This window comes from Typopeltis vanoorti, chromosome 26, assembly GCF_054136105.1.
Source record: "Typopeltis vanoorti isolate ZY-2024b chromosome 26, IOZ_Tvanoo_1.0, whole genome shotgun sequence".
Classification (NCBI taxonomy): Eukaryota; Metazoa; Arthropoda; class Arachnida; order Uropygi; family Thelyphonidae; genus Typopeltis; species Typopeltis vanoorti.
In genome coordinates, this window is record NC_143574.1 from 24,172,185 (window position 1) to 24,192,572 (window position 20,388).

Genomic DNA, 20,388 nt, shown 5'->3' on the forward strand with positions numbered 1-20,388 from the left:
TTGTCATACGTACCAGCCCTGTAATTCCCCATATACCCCATCTTAACTGAAAATTCCACACATTTAGCGACCTCCCAGATCAAGACCATATGATCAATCTAATTAGTTGGTGGCAACATGGTCGTATTGGTTATAGTCAATTTCTCAGATGCAGTTACTAGATTGAGCACACTCTCAAACCCCTAGTATATTCTGTCACATGCTGTCCCAGATAATTATTATTATTACCCCAAGACCTCATGGAGTCAAAGACTCATCTGGGAGATCCTTTTATCACACACACACAGCTCATCATACCGTGTCTTAAACACACTCAAACTCCTTGCAGACACCACACTCTCAGGCAAGGCATTCCAATCATTCAAAACTCTGCATGGAAAAAACCTGCCTCTCACTCCCCTACTCACACCCTCTTTATACAGTTTCCAGGGATGACCTCTGGATCTCCCCTGATCTCCCACTATTCTCTGTAAAACTTCTCCACCATTGATCCTATAACAACACCTTACCAACTTGTAGGTCTCTATCATATCTCCCCTCTTCCTCTTCTCTGCCAGACTCTGCAAATTTCATCTTCTCAATCTTTCCTCATACTTGACATTCCAGAGGTCAGAAATTACCTTAGTCAGTCGCCTTTGGACCCTTTCCAACATCTCTTCATCCTTCTGAAAACCCGGTGACCAAATCTGGGCACAATAGTCCATGCGTGGCCGAATCAAAGCCTTATACAATGGAACAAGAATCGCCCTACTTCTACATGTCAGTGTCCTCCACATCATTCCCAGAAGCCTTTGTGTTGTCTTCACAATTTTGGCGACGTGTCCCCTAAATTTTAGATCCTTATCCACTATCACTCCCAGATCTCTTATTTCCTCTACCTCGAACAATATATTCTCACCAAACATAAATTCTGCATCCCATCTTTGTTTTCCAAATTTTAAAACCTTACATTTTGCAACATTGAACTCACATCCCTATTTGCTTGCCCAATCACTCAATTTATTCATGTCTTCTTGCAAGGCCACAACATCTTCACTACTCTTTATGGTTCATCCCAACTTTGTATCATCTGCAAACTACTGAATATCTCCATCCAAATCTTCGCCAATATCATTAATATACAAGTTAAACAGTAATGGCCATAAAACAGACCCCTGAGGCACTCCACTAGTGACTTTCCTTTTCCTGGATAGTTTGTCAACTTATCATGAGGTACTCTATCAAAAGCCTTTGCGAAATCCAAGTATATTACTGTGTATCCTTCTCCTCTGTCCAAGGAAGCAGTCACTTTATTGTAATAAGTAAGCAGAATAAGTAAAACATGACCTCCCTTTAGCAAATCCATGCTGTCCATCAAAGATAATACCATTGTTGTCAACCCAACTCTGGATCCTAGTTCTCACAATCTTCTCCAACAACACCTGACACACAGATAGGCCTATAGTTTGATGCTTGAGTTTGATCACCTCCTTTATGAAGTGGCACAATCTTGCCCTCCTTCCACTCCTTAGGAACTTGACCAAATGTAAGACTCATATTAAAAAAATATGTCAAGGCCGGTGTCAACTCCTTGGCACATTCCTTCAGAATATGCGGTGATATATTATCAAATCCCACAGCCTTATTTACATCTAGTTTACTCAACTCCCCAAACACCTCTTGCTCACTTATAGTCAGTCTCTCCTCCCCATCATCAACTGCTCTCAATCTTTCCATCAAGTCACATTCACAAGATTGAAAGATGTTTATGAACTGCTCATTAAGTATCTCCATCACACATTCTGCAACAGCTGTCTTTATACCATTTTCTCCAATCAATGTCATCCTTCCATAGTCATTTTTTCTTTTGCTGGATACATATCAAAAGAACTCCCTGGGATTCTTTTTGGTTTCATTAGCTAACTGCTGTTCATACCTCTCTTTAGCTACTCTCACCAACCAAGTCACCCTCCTTGCCTGGTCTTTGTAGACCTCATGAAATTGGTTATTTCCACTTCTCTTATTCTGCCTCCACAATGCCCTTTTTCTCTGTATCACATGCTTAATCTCTTAATAATTATACCTTAGTAACTGCATAAATTCCATTTCCTTCCTCCAATGTATGTTCCCATAGTTGAAATCCCCCCCCCCCATAATAGTTACTTGTTTTCCACTCATTGAGTCTATTTGCTGATGCATACTATCTCCATCATCTTTTCCATCCCCTGGTCTATAGCAGCATGCAACTGTATATTTTGTTCTGCTGGCCTCAATCTCACACCAGATAGCATCAGATGTGATATTTTCACAGGCCTGCAGTTGAACTTCTACTTCTGCATTCTTTGGTTGCAGTTCATCAGCTAACATCAATATCCCCCCCCCCCAATTCTTTTCTCTCTATCTTTCCTGAATACATTGCCCTTTGCATTCTTTCCCACTAACTATATCATCTTCTGTCAGCCATGTCTCACTAATGCTAATAACCTTTGCCCAGGATGAATTAACCAATTCCAAAAATTCCTCCCCCTTGCTCCTGGGATTAGTGTATGTAAAGTACAAAAGCCCCTTAGGATTACTGCTATCCTGATGTTTTATAATAATTATCCCGTTCTGGTTTGTTATCAGTGTTACTAACTTAGCATTTTCAAATTAATACAATGTTTAATTTGAACATTGTATTATTTCACTATAAACAAAGAGTAAAGTTAGTTACAAATATATAACAAAACCCACTTATAAATTTTAGTATTCAGGCATGTTAATTGTTAACATATCCTTATTGTGCATAAGTGATTTCTAACTTATGACTGGATTGTCAGAACTCACCGAACACCCTGTCAGACTTACTGTATACAAAGGAGGTCAGGTCTTGGAGTGATAGCAGATAAAATTTTGAAGTTTAGGGGACACATTGCAAAGATAGTTAAGATAATCTCCAGAAGATTGCTTCAATACTAAAAAAGGGCTTTGATTGGGAGAGTTAATAGTTGTAATAATATTGTATAAAGCTCTGCTTTTTTGTGTGTGTGTGTGTGTGGAGGATGGTTTGGACCATGAAATTCATTGTCTGATAGGGTAGTGAATGGCAGACAGTGACTATGTTTTACATACATAAATTTATGCATATATACACTGCTTGGAAAGAAGTGAACAGACACCATAGTGTGAGGAACAAGCAGTCATGGCACCTACCTTAATAAGATGTTCTCCTTTCATTGCAATGACTGCAGCATTCCTATGGGGCATACTTTTTCACAAGCATATGACAGCGGTCAGTGGGAATTTTGGACCATTCTTCCTGTAGGCATGTAATGAGATCCTGGACTGTTGTGGGGCAGATATCCCTTGACCTCACCCAATGCTCCAGTTCATCCCACAGATGTTCAGTAGGGTTGAGATCAGAGATATGTGGAGGCTAGTCAAGTATGGTGATGTTCATGTCCACAAACCATGCAGTTATAGCAGCAGTCTTATAACACTGTGCATTGTCTTGCTGAAAGAGAAAATGGTCAGTTCCATAGAAACTGGAACTGACCATTTTCGTAGGAAGAATTGCATTGGCCAAAGTATTCAGATACCTCTCAGAGTTCAGTGTTTGTGGCACCACAAACAGGAGTCCAGGGCCACACCATCACACTCCCACCTCTGAATTTCATAGTTTGGGTTATGCACTCTGTTAAGAGACATTCATCACTCATCCACCACACCTGTCCATCTGCTTGGATATAGCATGATTCGTCACTCCATAACAGCTTTCCAAGCTTTCACGTCTTACTGTACATGCTCTTTACACCACTGAAGATGATGCTGCATATTTGTTCAGTTAATGTTGAAAGTTTATGGATTAAATGTTTAATGTTGAATGGATTAAACTAAACTTATTATGTTCAGTTAATGTGTGGTTTACATAATGTAGTCCTACCATGGAAATCCATGTTATTGAGTCTCAGTTCTGAATTTTTTTGTGTAGATCCTTGTCGACCACCACTCCAAGGTCTCTTTTTCCCCCAACTTTCTCAAAAAATTTTTCGTCAAGTGTGTACTTTACATCCCATTATTGACTACCAAATTTCAGTACCCTTACGGCAACATTGCATGGACAGTTCTATACCGTTACCCGCTAATACAATCTATTCAAGTCTTCCTGTAAGGCCACAACATCTGTTTGATTTCCCATCACCTTCAACTTTTGTTTGCATCATTTGCAAACAGTAGTATATTACCAGTTAAACCTATCCCAATATCATTAATATACAAATTAATGAATTAACCAATTAACCAAATGGTCCCAAATCTGACCCTTGTAGCACACCACTGGTGAATTTCCTCTTTTGAGATGGTGTCTCCCTCCAAATACAGCTTGCTGATATCTATCTGAAAGCCATTCACCTATCCAACTCATTAATCTATCATCCAGTTCCCATCATTTCATCTGTTTACACATAACTAGAGTTATGTAAAGCAACAAAAATGAGAAATGTTTGCAAATGTGGATGAATTTATTAAAATCTACAAGGCACAAGAGCAACACATCAAAGTTTTATTTGTAACTATTGAATATCATTTAATAATGTCAGTGGAAGTGGTGCTTGCATCCTCTGCACTTGGTCTCTTGAAGTTTGACTTAAGTTCAAGTCTAGTCACCGACTGGAGGAACTTTTTCTAAGCCTTTCTTCGACCGCTTCCCGAGGTAGTCGATCTCTGTCACAGGCAAGCCGGTTTTTCCTACCGGAAACTCGGGTTTTTCATCCCGTAAACTTAAGACAATCAACCGTAGCACCCACATTATTTCAGACAGTGACATATCTTGTTAGGGTTAGGTACCAAGAGATGGCAGTGGTGGCTGCTATAATTACTGATAGACAGGGGCCAGTTATCTCTGATTGACTACCAGTGGAGATCGAACTGCCCACTCAACATTTAGAGAAAGATGTTGGAAGTTTATTTTGCACTTGGGTAGACTATAATAAATTTAGTTTAATCCTTTATCCAAGTGTGGGCAAACAAAGTTTGCGCCTCAAAATATCTTCAGGACTGAGGCAAGGTGGTACATCTGTTGGCAACTTGTAACAAAGGTGGACCAAGCTGTCATCTCTCCTTGTCTTAGTATCTCCCATAATGCAAAGCACATTTCCTTGCAGACATGTATAATGCTATGCATTAAGGGAAGGGTCACTACCCAGACCAGTTTTGACCTTTATTGAGGTCTCGTCAGTGATTAAACTAAATTTATTATAGTCTAACCAAGTGCAAAATAAACTTCCAACATCTTTCTCTAAATCCAGAGTAATTTAATAATAAGGTGGTACACCCTCTGGCAACTCGTATAGGTAAATATGATCTCTCTATTGCTTCTGCCTTGGTATCACCACTTCTGGGTCTGCCTCCCACTGACGAGACCTCAATAAAGGTCGAAACCGGTCTGGGTAGTGACCCTTCCCTTAATGCATAGCATTATACATGTCTGCAAGGAGATGTGCTTTGCATTATGGGAGATACTAAGACAAGCAGAGATGAGAGGTTGGTCTACCTTTGCTACGAGTTGCCAACAGATGTACCACTTTGCCTCAGTCCTGAAGATATTTTCAGGTGCAAACTTTGTTTGCCCACACCTGGATAAAGGATTAAACTGAATTTATTATAATGCCCGCTCAACTTTTGACAACTAGATCAGTCAATCAGACTTTTTTTTTTGTCTTTATTAAATGGCTTGCACATCAGGTTATAAATAGTTCATTATTATCAGCCGTGTGATGTTATACTTTTTTTTTCTTTCTTTTTTTTTTTAAAGTAGATATTTAATATTAGTATTTAGATATTTAATAATCTATAATCTTTAATATTTTAATTTCATTGTTTTCTGCTTTTCATCTCCGATAAATTGACCAGATTGCAATGGGTCCAGATACTGTCCCTGTTGTTGTAACCCAGATGAAGACATTTCGAGATTATGTTACACCTCATAAAGTGGCACTTATGGTATTTGTGAAGGAATATTGTACAGTTAAAAAGAGATCAAGAGCACTGCAGCGTACAAATCCAGATCAGGCAACAGAAACAAATCAGTGGCTATTATCAAATCAACAAGAGCGAGATTTTGCAATAACAGCACTCAAGTTAATTCAAGTAATTAAAATCTCCATTTTTGTTTTTATAAACTCGTGCTTTTCCCCCTCCCCTATTCACATCTTTGGTTTTATCTTTATGGATGTAATTGAATAAATATTTTACACTTAAACAGTAATATAATTTTTTGCTTTTCTAATAATTAAAATATTAAAATTGTAATATGTATTACATTTTTATTATCTAGTGTCTGTTCTGTCTGCTAAAATTTGTACTTGCATAAGGTAACATTCATGACACTCGATCAGCTGAGAAGATTTTTTCTAGGTCTTTTTTTTCCCGTGAGTCAATCACTGTTTGGCACAACCAATGAGGGTTTCCCTTCTGAGAAACTTGGGTTTGTAATCATACATCTAAAAAAAATCGATCATAGAAACCACACAGTTTCAGGCATAATACTACTTACAACAGATGACAACATTTTCCCCTTAATCAGTAATAGGTTTGTTTTTTGTCTAGAAACTGTATAACGATTCATCTAAATTTCATCAAGTCTTTCCATGCTACAGCACATAAGGCTGGTCATCTAAACTTAGGATAGAGTAAATGAAAGAGTTGTGATCCATGTATATCAGGAAAAATATTTCTTTACAAATCAAATATTTACAAATAATAAAATTTCTGGTGGTGGGTGGGAGGGTACTTAAGTAGCTGTGTTCACTTAAGGATCAAAGCTTAGACAACTGGGAAGAGATGTCAGATGATAACTAAAGCATGCAGAGAACCAACCAGTTGTATGTGTAATCCCTGGTTGTCATTATATACCCGACTCTCACTCTATCTCTTAAGTTAACTTAAGAGATTGAGTGAGAGACAAAGAAATTATAAAAATAATATCTTTATTTACAGACCATTAATATTAGTGTAAATTTATGGTATTGCTTTAACAGTGTGTGTGTGTAAAATGTTTTTGTTTTGCAAGTGCTATATATTTAAATTTGCATTATAAATAAACTTATCTCCTAAAGAGAAAAAGGGCCCAAAAACTTAACATAGTTAAAGAACATAAACGTCACACAAGATTTCTTCTCTTCAAGGTGACAAGATTTGATGAGAATACACAAACTTCAAACTTATAAGGCACAGTTTCTTCTGTCTTGATAATGGGCATTAAAATATAACTACTTAGCTTATACCTATTTTTTTCTTCTAAAACATGAAAATAATTTATACACACTTTTCTTAAGGGAGTGAATGAATTTTATCTTTCATATCTTCTCTACAATATTAGTTCCTTTCCTATTTTCATGAAATATAAAGTAATTTTAAAGTTCCCTTTTTCCTTGTAGAAACTTCTTCCTTATCCTTAAACACAAAAAAAATTCATATCTTTTGGATTTACTGCACTGAAACTAGAATATGTTTGCTGCATAGTGTATCAAGAGTAACTGTCTGTTGCTTCAGAAAATAAATATCACTTTTAACTATGCCACAATTAAGCTTCATTTAAAAGAAATTCATCTGTTAATTTTGGGATAACTGTTTGTTTCCCTCAAAACGCTCTTTTCCACCTTTTTGGCTTAAGAATTCCTTTAAACTGTATTTTTCCTCTAAATTTCCAACTTTTCAGAATGTTATCTCTGTTCTAATCAATGCAACAGCTGTTCTGTTATTCTTTGTCACTAAATCAACTTACTCTTTGGAAGTACAAACTTCATGCAAGTACAGTACTGAGTTCTTTAATTACTTGAAAATATTGTCAGAAAATTCACTATTTTCTCCTCTCAAGGATCTATATATACTATATATATATATATTACAGAAATAAAAAACTAAATTAAAGATGCGTCCTTTTTTACAAATATCACAGTCAAACAGTTCGTGACGAGCTATAACTATACAAAGATTCCTCTTATATGAAACATTATCAAATTTCTAATTACATGAACTAATGCATTTTTGCGATACATTTAAGAAATGTTTATATATAAAATAAAATCATGAAACTAAAAGTTATCCTTGCCTTTTTATTTGTTTATTTATTCAAATTTGGCTGCCACTAAAAAACTAATGTAAGATAATCTGATATTTTAATTTTCGCACATGGAAAGCTCGATTTTGTCAATCTCTCATTGATGATTCATTTTCTGATCAAATTGCCGTACAATGCTCACTCCTTAATTTTTCTTTCTCTCTTGGTCAAGTCCTCATTTCTCTTATCTTTCACTGCTTTCTTTCTATTATCAGCCGACCCACTTGGCAGATTTCTGCATTCACTCCAACTCCCGCTTTGCCCTGTGTTTAATCTGCCCAGCTGATTATTTGACTGTAAGTGCATAGAAGCACTATATACTCATAATTCAATATAGTAGAGTACAGCACTATATATACAGTAATTTTATTATATGATTTGTACATTGCATTATTTCACTATAAACAAAAATTTAAAAATTCATTAAAAATAACAAAACAGACCTAGACATTCAAGCATGTTAATTGTTAACATATCCTTATGATTCACATAGCAATTTTTATTTATTCAATTTTGATTTACAATGGGCTCATCAGAATGAAACAATTGTAAGTCATGGACTGACTGTATATTCTTTAATATTTTTTATTACTATATTAAATAAGTCTTTTGGATAGCCATAGTCTTCTGTTATTATTATTATTAACATTTGACCTCCATGGAGTCAGAGACTCATCGTGGGAGGTACACACTATTGCACACAATGCTCATCCAACCATGCTCTAAACTGATTCATTGTGTCTACACCCACAGCATACTCAGGCAATGCATTCCACTCATCAACCACTCTCCATGCAAAGAACCTGCTCCTCACTCCTCTTCACACCCTCCTTATACATTTTCCAGCAATGACCTCTTGTTCTACTCCACTTTCCCATTTTATGAAAAATCTCTTCCATGTTGACCCAATAACAACCCCTGAATAGCTTATATGTCTCCTCTTCCTCCTATTCACGAGGCTCTGCAACTTACATTCTCTCAATCTGTCCCTGTACTCCACAATCCAAAGACAAATGACTACTCTTGTGAATCTTCTCTGGACATTTTCCAACATATCCTTATCACCATGAAGACCTGGCAACCAAATCTGGGTACACTAATCCATATGAGGCCCAATCAAGGCCTTATACAATGGAATCATAACCTCTCTATTTCTGCATATCAGGGTCCTCCGCATCATTGTTATTATCCAATGTGATGTCTTCACAACTTGTTGAATGTGGCCCCTGAATTTCAGGTCCTTGTCCACCATCACTCTTAGATCTCTCATCTCCTCTACTTCCATTAAAGTTTCCCCACTAAGTGTATACTTTGCTTCCCATCATTGCTTACCAAATCTCAAAACTTTACACCTTGCAACATTGAACTGACAGTTCTGTACTTTTTGTCTGTTAACTCAGTAAAAGGATTTTTCATCTATAAATGCCAAGCAGATCTGCAAATTGCATTTTCATCTTTTTTTTTATGAGAGTTGTTTTAGCATAAATGTATTAACAGTGCAACTTCTGCACCGTTCCTGAATCTGCAGTGTTCCTCTGTTAACAATTTTCAACAATAGTGGCAAGATTTTAATAAACTAATCTCCTTGTAATTTCCATATAAACTAATATCTCCTTTCTTAAAAATTTATATTACTGTATTTTAGCCTTCTTTCCGTTTTTCAGGTTTACACAGGTAATCCAACCCATTTAACAGATTCAGGAACCTTATTTTAAAAGGGGTATTAGTGTGTTTAACTCTGAGGTAATTGTATCTGTTCCTGCCATTTTTCTGTATGTATGTTTTAGATAAAGCTTCTTCCAATTCTGCCATCTCTAATAAATTTCTTCCTTTATTATTTACATTTTCAGTTTCCATTTCTTCTTTATTGTGTGTTAAATTCATACCAAAGTTGCTTAATGTTATATTCATTCTTTTTTTTTCATATGCCACAATTTAATTAATTGTGGTATATAAAGTAATGAAATGTTTCATTACTTTATATGCTGTTTAGATCATACACAGCTCATATGGACTGCCCTTCTACAGTTTCCCAGCCACATTGGAATTAAGGAAAACAACATTGCAGATGCAGCTGTAGATCAGCTTATACTTTTTCTATAGTTACATATACTGACTATGCACAGTTTATAAAATCAAAGTTAATTGCCTACCTTGCACAGGGGAGATGCATATAGAGTGGTGTACTAGATTTTGCAAAAGCTTTTGATAGACTGCCACAAGACAAGCTCTTAGATAAATTTAAACAGATGGGACTGGAAAATAGCTTCTGAGTTGGATCAGCAAATTGCTGTCAGATAGATATTGTATTCTTATTGGTTAAACCAAAATAAAAAATGATGGTACAGCATGACAAAATTTCATGCCGGCTGGGGCGTCTCCCGTTGTTTTCGCCAGGGAACCAGGGTGAACAGCGAAACGTCAGCTACTGGAACAAATCTGAAAACACACCCCAACTCAACATCACCAGAGTTAAAGATTGGTACTATCAACATAAGAAGCCTGAATGGCAAAGAAATGGAGCTAGATGAGGAATTATATAAGTACCAGATCGACATTATAGGGGTGACTGAAACAAAAAAGACAAAAACTGGTGAGATCTTTCTGAGCAGTAATGCAAAATGTTATATTCAGGCAATGACAATCAAGGAAAAGAAGGAGTAGCCGAAGTATTCAACACAAAATACGAGGCTAATCTTCTTGAATGGCAGTCAGTCTCAAGCAGAGTAATGTGGGCAAATATGAGAATGGAGAACTGGACATTGAGACTTATTTGTGCCTATGGTCCCACAGAAGGTTCTACTAAGGTAGAAGTGGAGGAATTTTTCGATGCTTTACAGAAAGCAACTGACACAATGAAAAAGGAAAAGTTGGTCCTTGTTTGGGATCTAAATAGCAGAGTAGGAAATGATTGTGAGACATAAGAAATGTTTTGGGAAAATTTGGAGAAAAGAGCAAAGCTAATAATAATAATTGCAAATATCTGTTGGATTTCTGCTCAGGACATGGACTGGTTATTACTAACACCATGTTTCAACATAAAAATGTGCACAAATTCACATGGAGAGAAGAGGCAAGGAATAAGAAAAGTCTCATTGACTATGTTATTGTTGATAGTGATGTTTTCTCCCTGGTGCAGGACAGGACACCAGAGTGTACAGAGGATTTGAAATTGGAAGTGATCACTATTTAGTCTTGAGCAGGATAAAATTGAATTTCATATTGAAAAGAATAACATGTAAGAAAGTTTTAAAATGAATAAAAGTTGAGCAGCTCTTAGATGTGAACTGTAGACTAAAATACACAAAGATTATTGAAAAAAAAATGAAAGAGTTTGAGAACAAGAATCAAATGTTGGAGATTTAGTGTCAAGCCTTGAAGAAAGCTCTGATTGATTCAGCTAGAGAGGCATGTGGTGAGGTTGTCTGCAAGGATAGAAAAATTAGAACTCCATGGTGGACACAGGAAGTTAAAGAGGCAGTGAAGGAAAGGAAGAAAGCATATCAAAAGTTCCTGGCAAATAAGTCAGCTTGTGCTCTTAGAGAATACAGAGACAAATGCAAGAATGCTAAACACTGTGTAAAACTAGCTAAACAAAAGTCATGGGAGGACTTTGGCAAGAATATAGAAAATAAATATCAAGAAGGTGGCAAAATATTCTGGAGGTTGTTGAAGAAGCTTAGGAATGGAGGAAAGAATGCTGTAAAAGGAGTTAGAGATGATAAAGGTGATATGAAAACTGGAGAAAAAGATATCCTTGAAGTATGGAGTAATTACTTTGAAAAATTGCTAAATGAAACAAGCAGTGATGACAGCACAATGGTAAAAAACAATGACCAGGCATGCAGTCAGGAATATATATCCATACTTGAAGTAGAAAAAGCCATCAAAGGCTTGAAATGTGGAAAGGCAGCAGGAGTAGATGATATTCTACCAGAAATGCTGAAGTATGGTGGTATAAAAGTCTTACAGTGCCTGCACTGCATAGTTCAGAAAGCCTGGCCAGAGGGACTAATTCCCGATGATTGGAGTAGAGCTCTCATAGTACTCATATAAAAAAAGGGAAATAAAACTGAATGTTAGAATTACAGAGGTATTTCCCTACTGAGTGTTCCTGGCAAGATCTATGCAAGTATACTTGAGAAAAGGTCGAGAAGAATTGTAGAAGAAAAGCTGGCTGAAGAACAAGCTGGATTCAGGCCAAATAGAGGCTGTCAGGATCAGATCTTCACTTTACGACAAATAGTAGAGAAAGCATGGGAATGTAACAAAGATCTGTATTTAAGTTTTGTCGATTTGGAAAAGGCATATGACAAGGTGCCAAGAGAGAAGCTATTCAATATGCTACAGTTATATGGTGTGAATGGGGCATTATATCAAGCAATACTTAGTTTTTATTTGAGTTGTAAGTCAGTAGTTAGAATTGAAGGAAGTACAGGAAGATGGTTTAATGTTAAATCTGGTGTGAGACAAGGATGTACATTATCCCCTCTGTTATTCATTATCTATATGGATCACATTATGCAGGAAAGGGTATTAAACATGATATCAAAATTGGAGGTGTTAATGTCAGCTGTTTGCTTTATGCGGATGATGTTATACTTCTAAATAAATCTGCTACAAATCTGCAATATTCTCTGACTAAATTGAATAACTCTTGTAATAGATATGGTATGAACGTCAGCAATAAAAAGACATAGACAATGAAAATAGGCAGAATCATTGAAAATGTCAACTGTGTTGTGAATGGAGAACCTGTGGAACAAGTAAAACATTTCACCTACTTAGGCACGATTTTTAGTGAAGATGGTAAATTAAATATAGAAATAGACAACAGAATCAGCAAAGCTGGTATGGTGGGAAGTCAATTGAATAAATTCATATGGAATAAGAGAGAAATTAGTCGGAACACTAAATTAGCTGTATACAAGGCAGTGTTCAAACCAGTTTTAACTTATTGATCTGAGAGCTGGATCAGAAGTAAAACACTTGACGAAAGAATAGAGACCACAGATATGAGAGTCCTGAGAAAGATTATAGGTGTGAACAGATGGCATCAATGGCAATATCATATTAAAAACAAGGATATTAGGAAAATACTTGACATTGTCAGCATCCAGGAATGCATTAACAGAGCTAATCTCAGGTGGTATGGTCACTTAAACAGAATGGGCGAAGAAAGATTAGCAAAACAAGTGTTCTATGCCAGGTTGGCAGCAAAACGACCCAGAGGAAGACCAAGATATAGGTGGATTGATACAGTACAAAATGCCTTAGACGATAGAAATATAAGATCTGATAATGTCGGAGTCTTGACAAGTAACAGACATTTAGAGGAAAATTGTAGATAGGAAGTTAGTAATGATGTAATTTTTTTCATGTAGTACTATCATATCCTGTACACCCCTTGAGGGCACATGCTAGGAATTTGATGATAATGACTTTTGCAATATTTATTCATTTTTTTTTTTTTTTAGTTAGGTGAGTTTCTGATGATTCTAATGTTTATTTATTTCATTTAAGTGATTAAATTATTCTTAATAATATTTTTTTGCATAATTAGATCATTGAGCACCAAGAATAATGAATATTATAAACCATTCAGTTTTGCAAAATTCTACTTCATATAATTAATTTGACATATTTGTTTCCTGTTATATTAAAATTTATTTCCTTAAGTCTTTTTTGTGCTTGTGCAGTGAATTGAGACAACATTTTTTGTGTTAATATATTAAAACTTTTTAAAATCTTCATTTTCTATTTTGAAAATTATAGATGACTTTTGCCATTTATAATTTTTTTTTCTATATTAATTGAGAAGTAAGTATAAAAATTGTTTTGTGAATTTAAAATATCCACTTATTTTTTTATTTTATTATTATTTTTTGTCTAGAGCACTGATTTAGAACTTAAAGAAATGATTGCTATGGTAAAGCCAGTTCTGAGTTTGAAAGCTTATCAACTTTTCATAAACAAGTATGTATGTCTATATTAGTGAATTAATATAATCATGTATGTGCACATGGTCTAATTAAAATATATCAATATTGATTTTGTTTTTTGCTAAACTATATTGCTTGGTAACACTGAAGTTGTTTTTTTTTTCTTTAGCTGAAATTGTTGCTAAAGCAACTAAGGCTGTGAGACTAGTGTAAGATGAGTGTTAAGTTGATATGTTCTCTGCCATAGCTTCTGGGAGAAAAATTCAACTTCATATGAAAATTATCTTGTCTTTAGTGGAAAGTTCTTATAAAGAGTACTAACCAGTTCTTTCAACAGATGTATTTTTGTGTTCAAGGCCACCTCTCATTGCATTATTTCATTTAGTTATGGTTATTGATGAAAATTTCTGTACTGTCACTGTGCATTTCATTTCATAAGAATTCGAAAAGACACAGATACAGTACACTTTCTTTAAAAATATCTACTAAAATGACATCTAAATGTATTAATCATTTGCAAATGCAATATACTGATGGCATAATGAGCCATGTAAGTTTTTGAGTATTTTAAAAATGAATAAACAGTTGTTGAAAATGACAAGCATCCTGAACATCCTTCAACTGCCAGCAATAAAGATTAAGTAGCTTATATGTGTAATTTAGTTGGGAACATACAGAAGGCTGTGAGTATTATCACTGCAGCATTCTGGAAACAATCACTGAAATGAATGTCTGGCAAATGGAAATGTCATGTCACTTCCCGTGCTCACTTATAATGCACTTTAATGTAAATTTGGTTCACATATAATTGATGTAATTAAACAAAGTGCAGACTACATTTGAAAAGTGTCACCAACAAGTAGGAGGAATGGAAATTTGAAGGAGGTTTGAAATTGGACTATGCTGGAGTTAATCAAATGTTCTGGAAGTGTCAGTACAATGTGCTATGTGATGTTCTCCAAATTACTGCTGGGTATTCTTGGTTATAAAATCCATGCTGTGGATCGAGATAGTCAGAATCCGTATTGGTGGTCACTAATTAATTGCTAGATTTTCAGGTAGTGAAGAAATTGATGCATATTAATTCTGGACTATAAATTTTGAGTGTAGCCGAGAAGGGAATAAGAAGTACCACTGAGAGCAGAAAGGTTGCTAATATCCTGTGTTGCATCCTTTGTCTTTATAGTAAAAGAACAGAAAGATTCTGTCCCCCTCCTCCGCTTCCATTGTCAGTAATCATTCAGACTGCTGTTTCCTTTCTTTACACTGGCTGAATGTAATCTCCTCCTCATTATTGCTTTATATTAGTACCTTCAGTTGGGTATCATTTATGTTTTTCATTTTGACTGTGTATAAAGTTTTTGCTTGTGTTTATTTCATGCAGCAGAATTTTTCTGTTATAGGATATTTTTAAAATTTATTTTTAAGCATATTTTAATTGATTTAATTTTTAAATTAAATGCAACTTAAATCATGTCATTAGAGAACAACTTGGCAAAGTGGTTCTCTCTAACAACACAGTAACCTCAAGTTGTGCAAAACATTGCTCACATAAAACAAACTTTTTTTTTTTTTTTTGCTGCTTGATTTTGTTTTGATGATTGGTAATTTTAAACATTTATAATAAAGAGTGTTTAAGCCAGGCTATTATAAAAAAAATCTGTTTATCGTCTATAACAGGATATATATTTAGTAAGATAATGACATCACTTGAATTTTTTTTTTTTTTTTTTTTTTTTTTTTTTTTTTTTTTTTTTTTGAATTTGATGCTTGCTTTTATTTTTAATTATTTTAGTTTTAATTATCATAAGTTTTGTTCATTTAATTTTTATTGAAAGTAATTTATAGAAAATATCTTAATGTTCCTATGTTGGAATTTCCCCCAGTATTTTGAGTGAAGTTAATGCAGAGCAAATTAAGATTGCTTTTGAAGAAAACAGTCTATTCTCAAAAAAGGAATATGGCATTTTGAAAAAATAAAGTATGATAGCCAAATTGTCTGTTGTTGTTGAGTTACATGCATGCATGTGCACATAATATACACATACACAAAACAAGAATTCTTTCTTGATCATTATAATTCATTTATTACCCTATCACATGAAAGGATTATAAATGGCTAATAATGTTATTATACATTTAATATTGTATAACCAAAGCATTTTTTGTAATAAACATAATCATCTGTCTGTCATCCTAAATCAGTAAAATAACGAAATTTTCTGAGCTAGAAAGAAAATAAAACAGTGATAATATATACACTATGCAAAATAAGTGTTTTCTCTGTCTTTTACTACATGGCATATTGTACTTGTGTTCTAATGCTTTTACATGATTGTGCATTAAATATTTATCTTTCTGCATACATCTTGAGGGTACATAATGAGGAAATTGCTGATGATGTATTAATCTTGTGATTCTTGGTTCTCTTTTCTTTCAGTGGAAGATAAGCCAAAGACAAACTATAGACACAAAGTAACTTACACAAGATTTAAAAGAAAAAGCAAAGGACTATTTATCAACACCAGTATTTTGGGCTTATTTAGAAGACTATTTTCAAAGAAGTATATAAGCCTATATAAAAGGACAATTGGTTTAAAGTAAATGTAACAATATATACTGATTTCCATAAATTAAGGAACAAAGGGAAAAATGATCGTAACCTTTCATGGATATTAGAGGGATATTGCATGGATATTGCATGCACAAAAATTGTAAATAAATTGATTCATTCGGTAACAAATGGGTACATGAAGACAATGGTCATAAACAAAAGGTCACAATGAGATTGCCAAAGCACCTCATTAAGGAATATGGTCAGCCCTCAGAGTAATACAGTGCTCACGATGATGTTGCATACTGTTTATAATGGTGTCCATTATCTCAGTTGGTGATAACAACCATTGCCAATGCAAATCTCAAGTCCCTCAAGATTTTTGGGGACATCCCAAGCATCTTAGAGCATCCCAGACATGCTCAATAGAATTAAGATCAGGAGACCTAGCTGGTTAGTCCATACATATGATAGTCTCTTGTTGATAATATTGGTCCGAGAGCTTCACTCTGTGAGAATAAGTGTTATCTTGTAGGATAAATGTCTCCCTCATTGCACCCCTATGTTGGTCTGTATGTGGGTGTAATAGGGTAGACATTTATTTCCTATCGCACCCACATATGGACTAACATGGGGTCCAGGACTTCATCTCTGTTTAGTTGCAGCATTTATGGTTCCACTAGGAATCTCCACCCAACAAGGTGCGTCCCCACACCATCACGTTACCTCCACCATAAGTGTCCCTTTCATGGATATTAGAGGAATGATAATATGTTCCTGGTTCACTCCAGATCAAAGCACACCTGCTTGTAGAGAGAACCAAGGACACGTTATCATCATTAACAGCATTACTGCCCCCACTATTGGTATGTTTAATTGAAAGAACACAAAAAGTCTTCTTGCAGATCTGATTATACTCAAGTTAATCAATTTTATTATCATCATCAAATTCCCGATGTGTATCCTCAGGGGATGTATGATATCATAATAGTACTACATGAAAAGGTTGTATTGTTACTATCTTCCTGTTATCTAGCTGTTATCTGAGGTTTCCATTGTTATCAGATCTTATATTTTCGTCTTCTAAGTCATTTCTTTCTGTATCAGTCCACTTAGATCTTTGTATACCTCTGGATCTTTCCTGTGATTGCAGCAAAAAAAAAATACTTGTAATGCTAACTTTTCCTTTCCATTCTGTTTAAGTGACCATACTATCTGAACTTAACTCAGCTCACACACACACCTGAATGATAACAATGTCAAGTTCCTTCCTAATATCCTCATTTTTAATATGATTCTGCCACTGATGCCATCCATTCAATCCCCTAATCTTTCTCATAACTCTCATATCTGTGATCTCCAGTCTTTTATCAAATGTTTTATTTCTAATCCAGCTCTTATACCCATAAATTAAAATTGGTTTGAACACTGTATACAGCTGCTTTAGTTTGATTAATTTCTCACCTATTTCATATAAATTTATTCAGTTGACTTTTTGCAATACCAGCTTTTTTTAATTCTGTTGTCTATGTCCATATTTAATTTGCCACCTTATTTAAAATCATGCTTAATATATAAGGTTCTTCATTCAAGGTAATTGATGTTTCAGTGTTTCTGCCTATTTTCATAGTCTTTGTCTTATTGTTGTTGCTGATTTTCATACCAAATTTATTACAGAAGTTATTCAATAGTTAGGGAACCTGCAGACTGTACTGGATTTATATAACAGTATATATAAACATGTACTGAATTTATTTAAGACTGTAACATTTGCTTAAATTCTTAATCTGGTTGAATATCTCCAATTTTGATATCAGGTTTAATGCCACTTTCCTTCATAATGTGATCTATACAGATGATGCATAAATGTGGGGATAAAGTGCACCCTCATCTCACATCTGAGTATATTAAACTGTCTTTTTATACTACCTCCTTCACTTTTAACTGCTGACTTACAACTCGAATATAGACTCTGTATTGCTCAATATAATGTCTATTTACATCATATAATTCTAGCATTTTGTAAACTTTTCTTTTGACACCTTGACATGATATGTCTTTTCAGATATCTGTGAAACTTAAGTACAGATCCTTGTTATATTCCCATCAATTTTGTTTTAAAGTGGAAACCTGATACCGACTTCCTCTGTTTACCCTGAATCCAGCTTGTTCTTCTCCAAATTTCCCATTTCACAATTTTTCTTAGCTTTTTTTTTCAAGTATTCCAGGTTAATTTTACTAGGAACATGCAGTAGATTAATTTCTATGTTACATTAAGTTTTATTCTCTCCCCCTTTTATAGATTAGTACTATGAGAGATTTGCTCCAATCATCTGGAATTCACCCATCTGACCAGGCATTCTGAATTATTTAGTGTTGCCACTGTAAAACTCCATATTTGAGCATTTTTAAGTAGTCTCCCATATTTATATCTACTATTTATATTTGCTATTCCTAGAATCTGCCTCAGTCTTAAGGAACTTTTTAAATCTCAACAAATTCAGCCAAACAACGAAGAACACCTACTCTAGCCTACTAGGGGCACTATTTAGGATAGGTTCACTTTTGGTTGACATGCTTCAGCCTCATTCACCTGGTCCAAAAAGATATGTGCATGCAGTGTAGTGCTTGCATGCACATGTCTGTTTTGTACTGCATTCCCTAATAATGTCAATTTGACTTTGCCAAAATATAGGAAATATTAAATTAATTGTAATTAATATTTAGTATATTGTAATTTCCTTAAAAAAATACCATTATGTTATTTTGTTATTATTATTTTTTTTCAGGCTTAGTGAGCTGAGAAACCAAGGGGTTGCAAGCATTATGGACTATATTCAATCATTGGAATCTCTTATTATAGATCCGCAGAGTTCAGCATCAATAATTCAGAAAAGCAGTGTGTTAGGTAAGTTTCTGACATTTGTGTAGGTTACTGATATATTCCATTATGTTATATACAAGATACCATGATAGTAATAACTTCATGTCAACAGTTTTCTCCAAATTAATCTATCTTTCTTGGGAATCTAATATTGTCAGATATTATATTTTGATTTTGTAAGCACTTATAATCAACTATCCACATAGATCTTTCTTTGTCATCCTCTGGATCTTTATCATGGGTTCATACTAGAATCAAACACCTGTTTTATTAACCTTTCTTCTCCCATTCTGTTTAACTGACTATATTATCTGCAATTAAGTTTGCCTAGCCATTCCTGAATGCTGATATTTAATGACTTGTGTTTTTGTGTGTTCTGTACAAATTTTATGCAGTTCCACTGAGTATTAAGTAAGTTTATAAGAGTTCAACATCTGATTGGTGCAATGACTTTTAACTTCATTCCTTTTAAAATCCAGGAAATGATTGACTCAAGATTAAAAAAAAAAAATAAAATAAAATATTACTAAAATTAAGGGGATATTAAATCCCACATAGTTTTAAAACCGAATAAGAAACTCAAAGATAGGAATCAGAGAGTTTCTTGCTGAATATAGTAAACTATAAAGTATCGGCGAACACTAGCGTTAGCCAATGCAAGTGATCCTAGTACGTAGTACAATCTCGGGCAATTCGTTGCAAAGGTGAGTAAAGTTCAGATCGCTATTCTTAGGTATTTTCCATAATGTAAAAACACATTTCCTAGGAAATGTATGCTGTTGTTACATTATGGAGGGAGGTCACCACCCAGACCGGTTTCAGCCTTTTTTGAGGCTTCATCAGTGAGTGGCTAGACCTAATACCGAAGTGTATAGCGAAAAGAACTTATATACTCTGCGAACGAGTTTTCCAAGTAGGTGCAACCATTAAG

The 20,388-nt window shown here is 34.7% G+C and overlaps 1 protein-coding gene across 4 annotated transcripts in view; it reads left to right on the plus strand.

The window, feature by feature from the left end:
• Positions 1–20,388, plus strand: part of ida (anaphase promoting complex subunit 5 ida) — a 267,488-nt gene that overhangs the window by 11,609 nt on the left and 235,491 nt on the right. For 3 of the 4 annotated variants that reach the window (XM_090415176.1, XM_090415177.1, XM_090415178.1), the window contains exons 2-4: positions 5,869–6,105; positions 13,971–14,053; positions 19,363–19,481. In XM_090415176.1, the coding sequence (XP_090271302.1) occupies positions 5,869–6,105; positions 13,971–14,053; positions 19,363–19,481 (439 nt within the window). The remainder of the gene's footprint in view (positions 1–5,868; positions 6,106–13,970; positions 14,054–19,362; positions 19,482–20,388) is intronic. The other variant, XM_090415179.1, reaches the window with a different exon arrangement.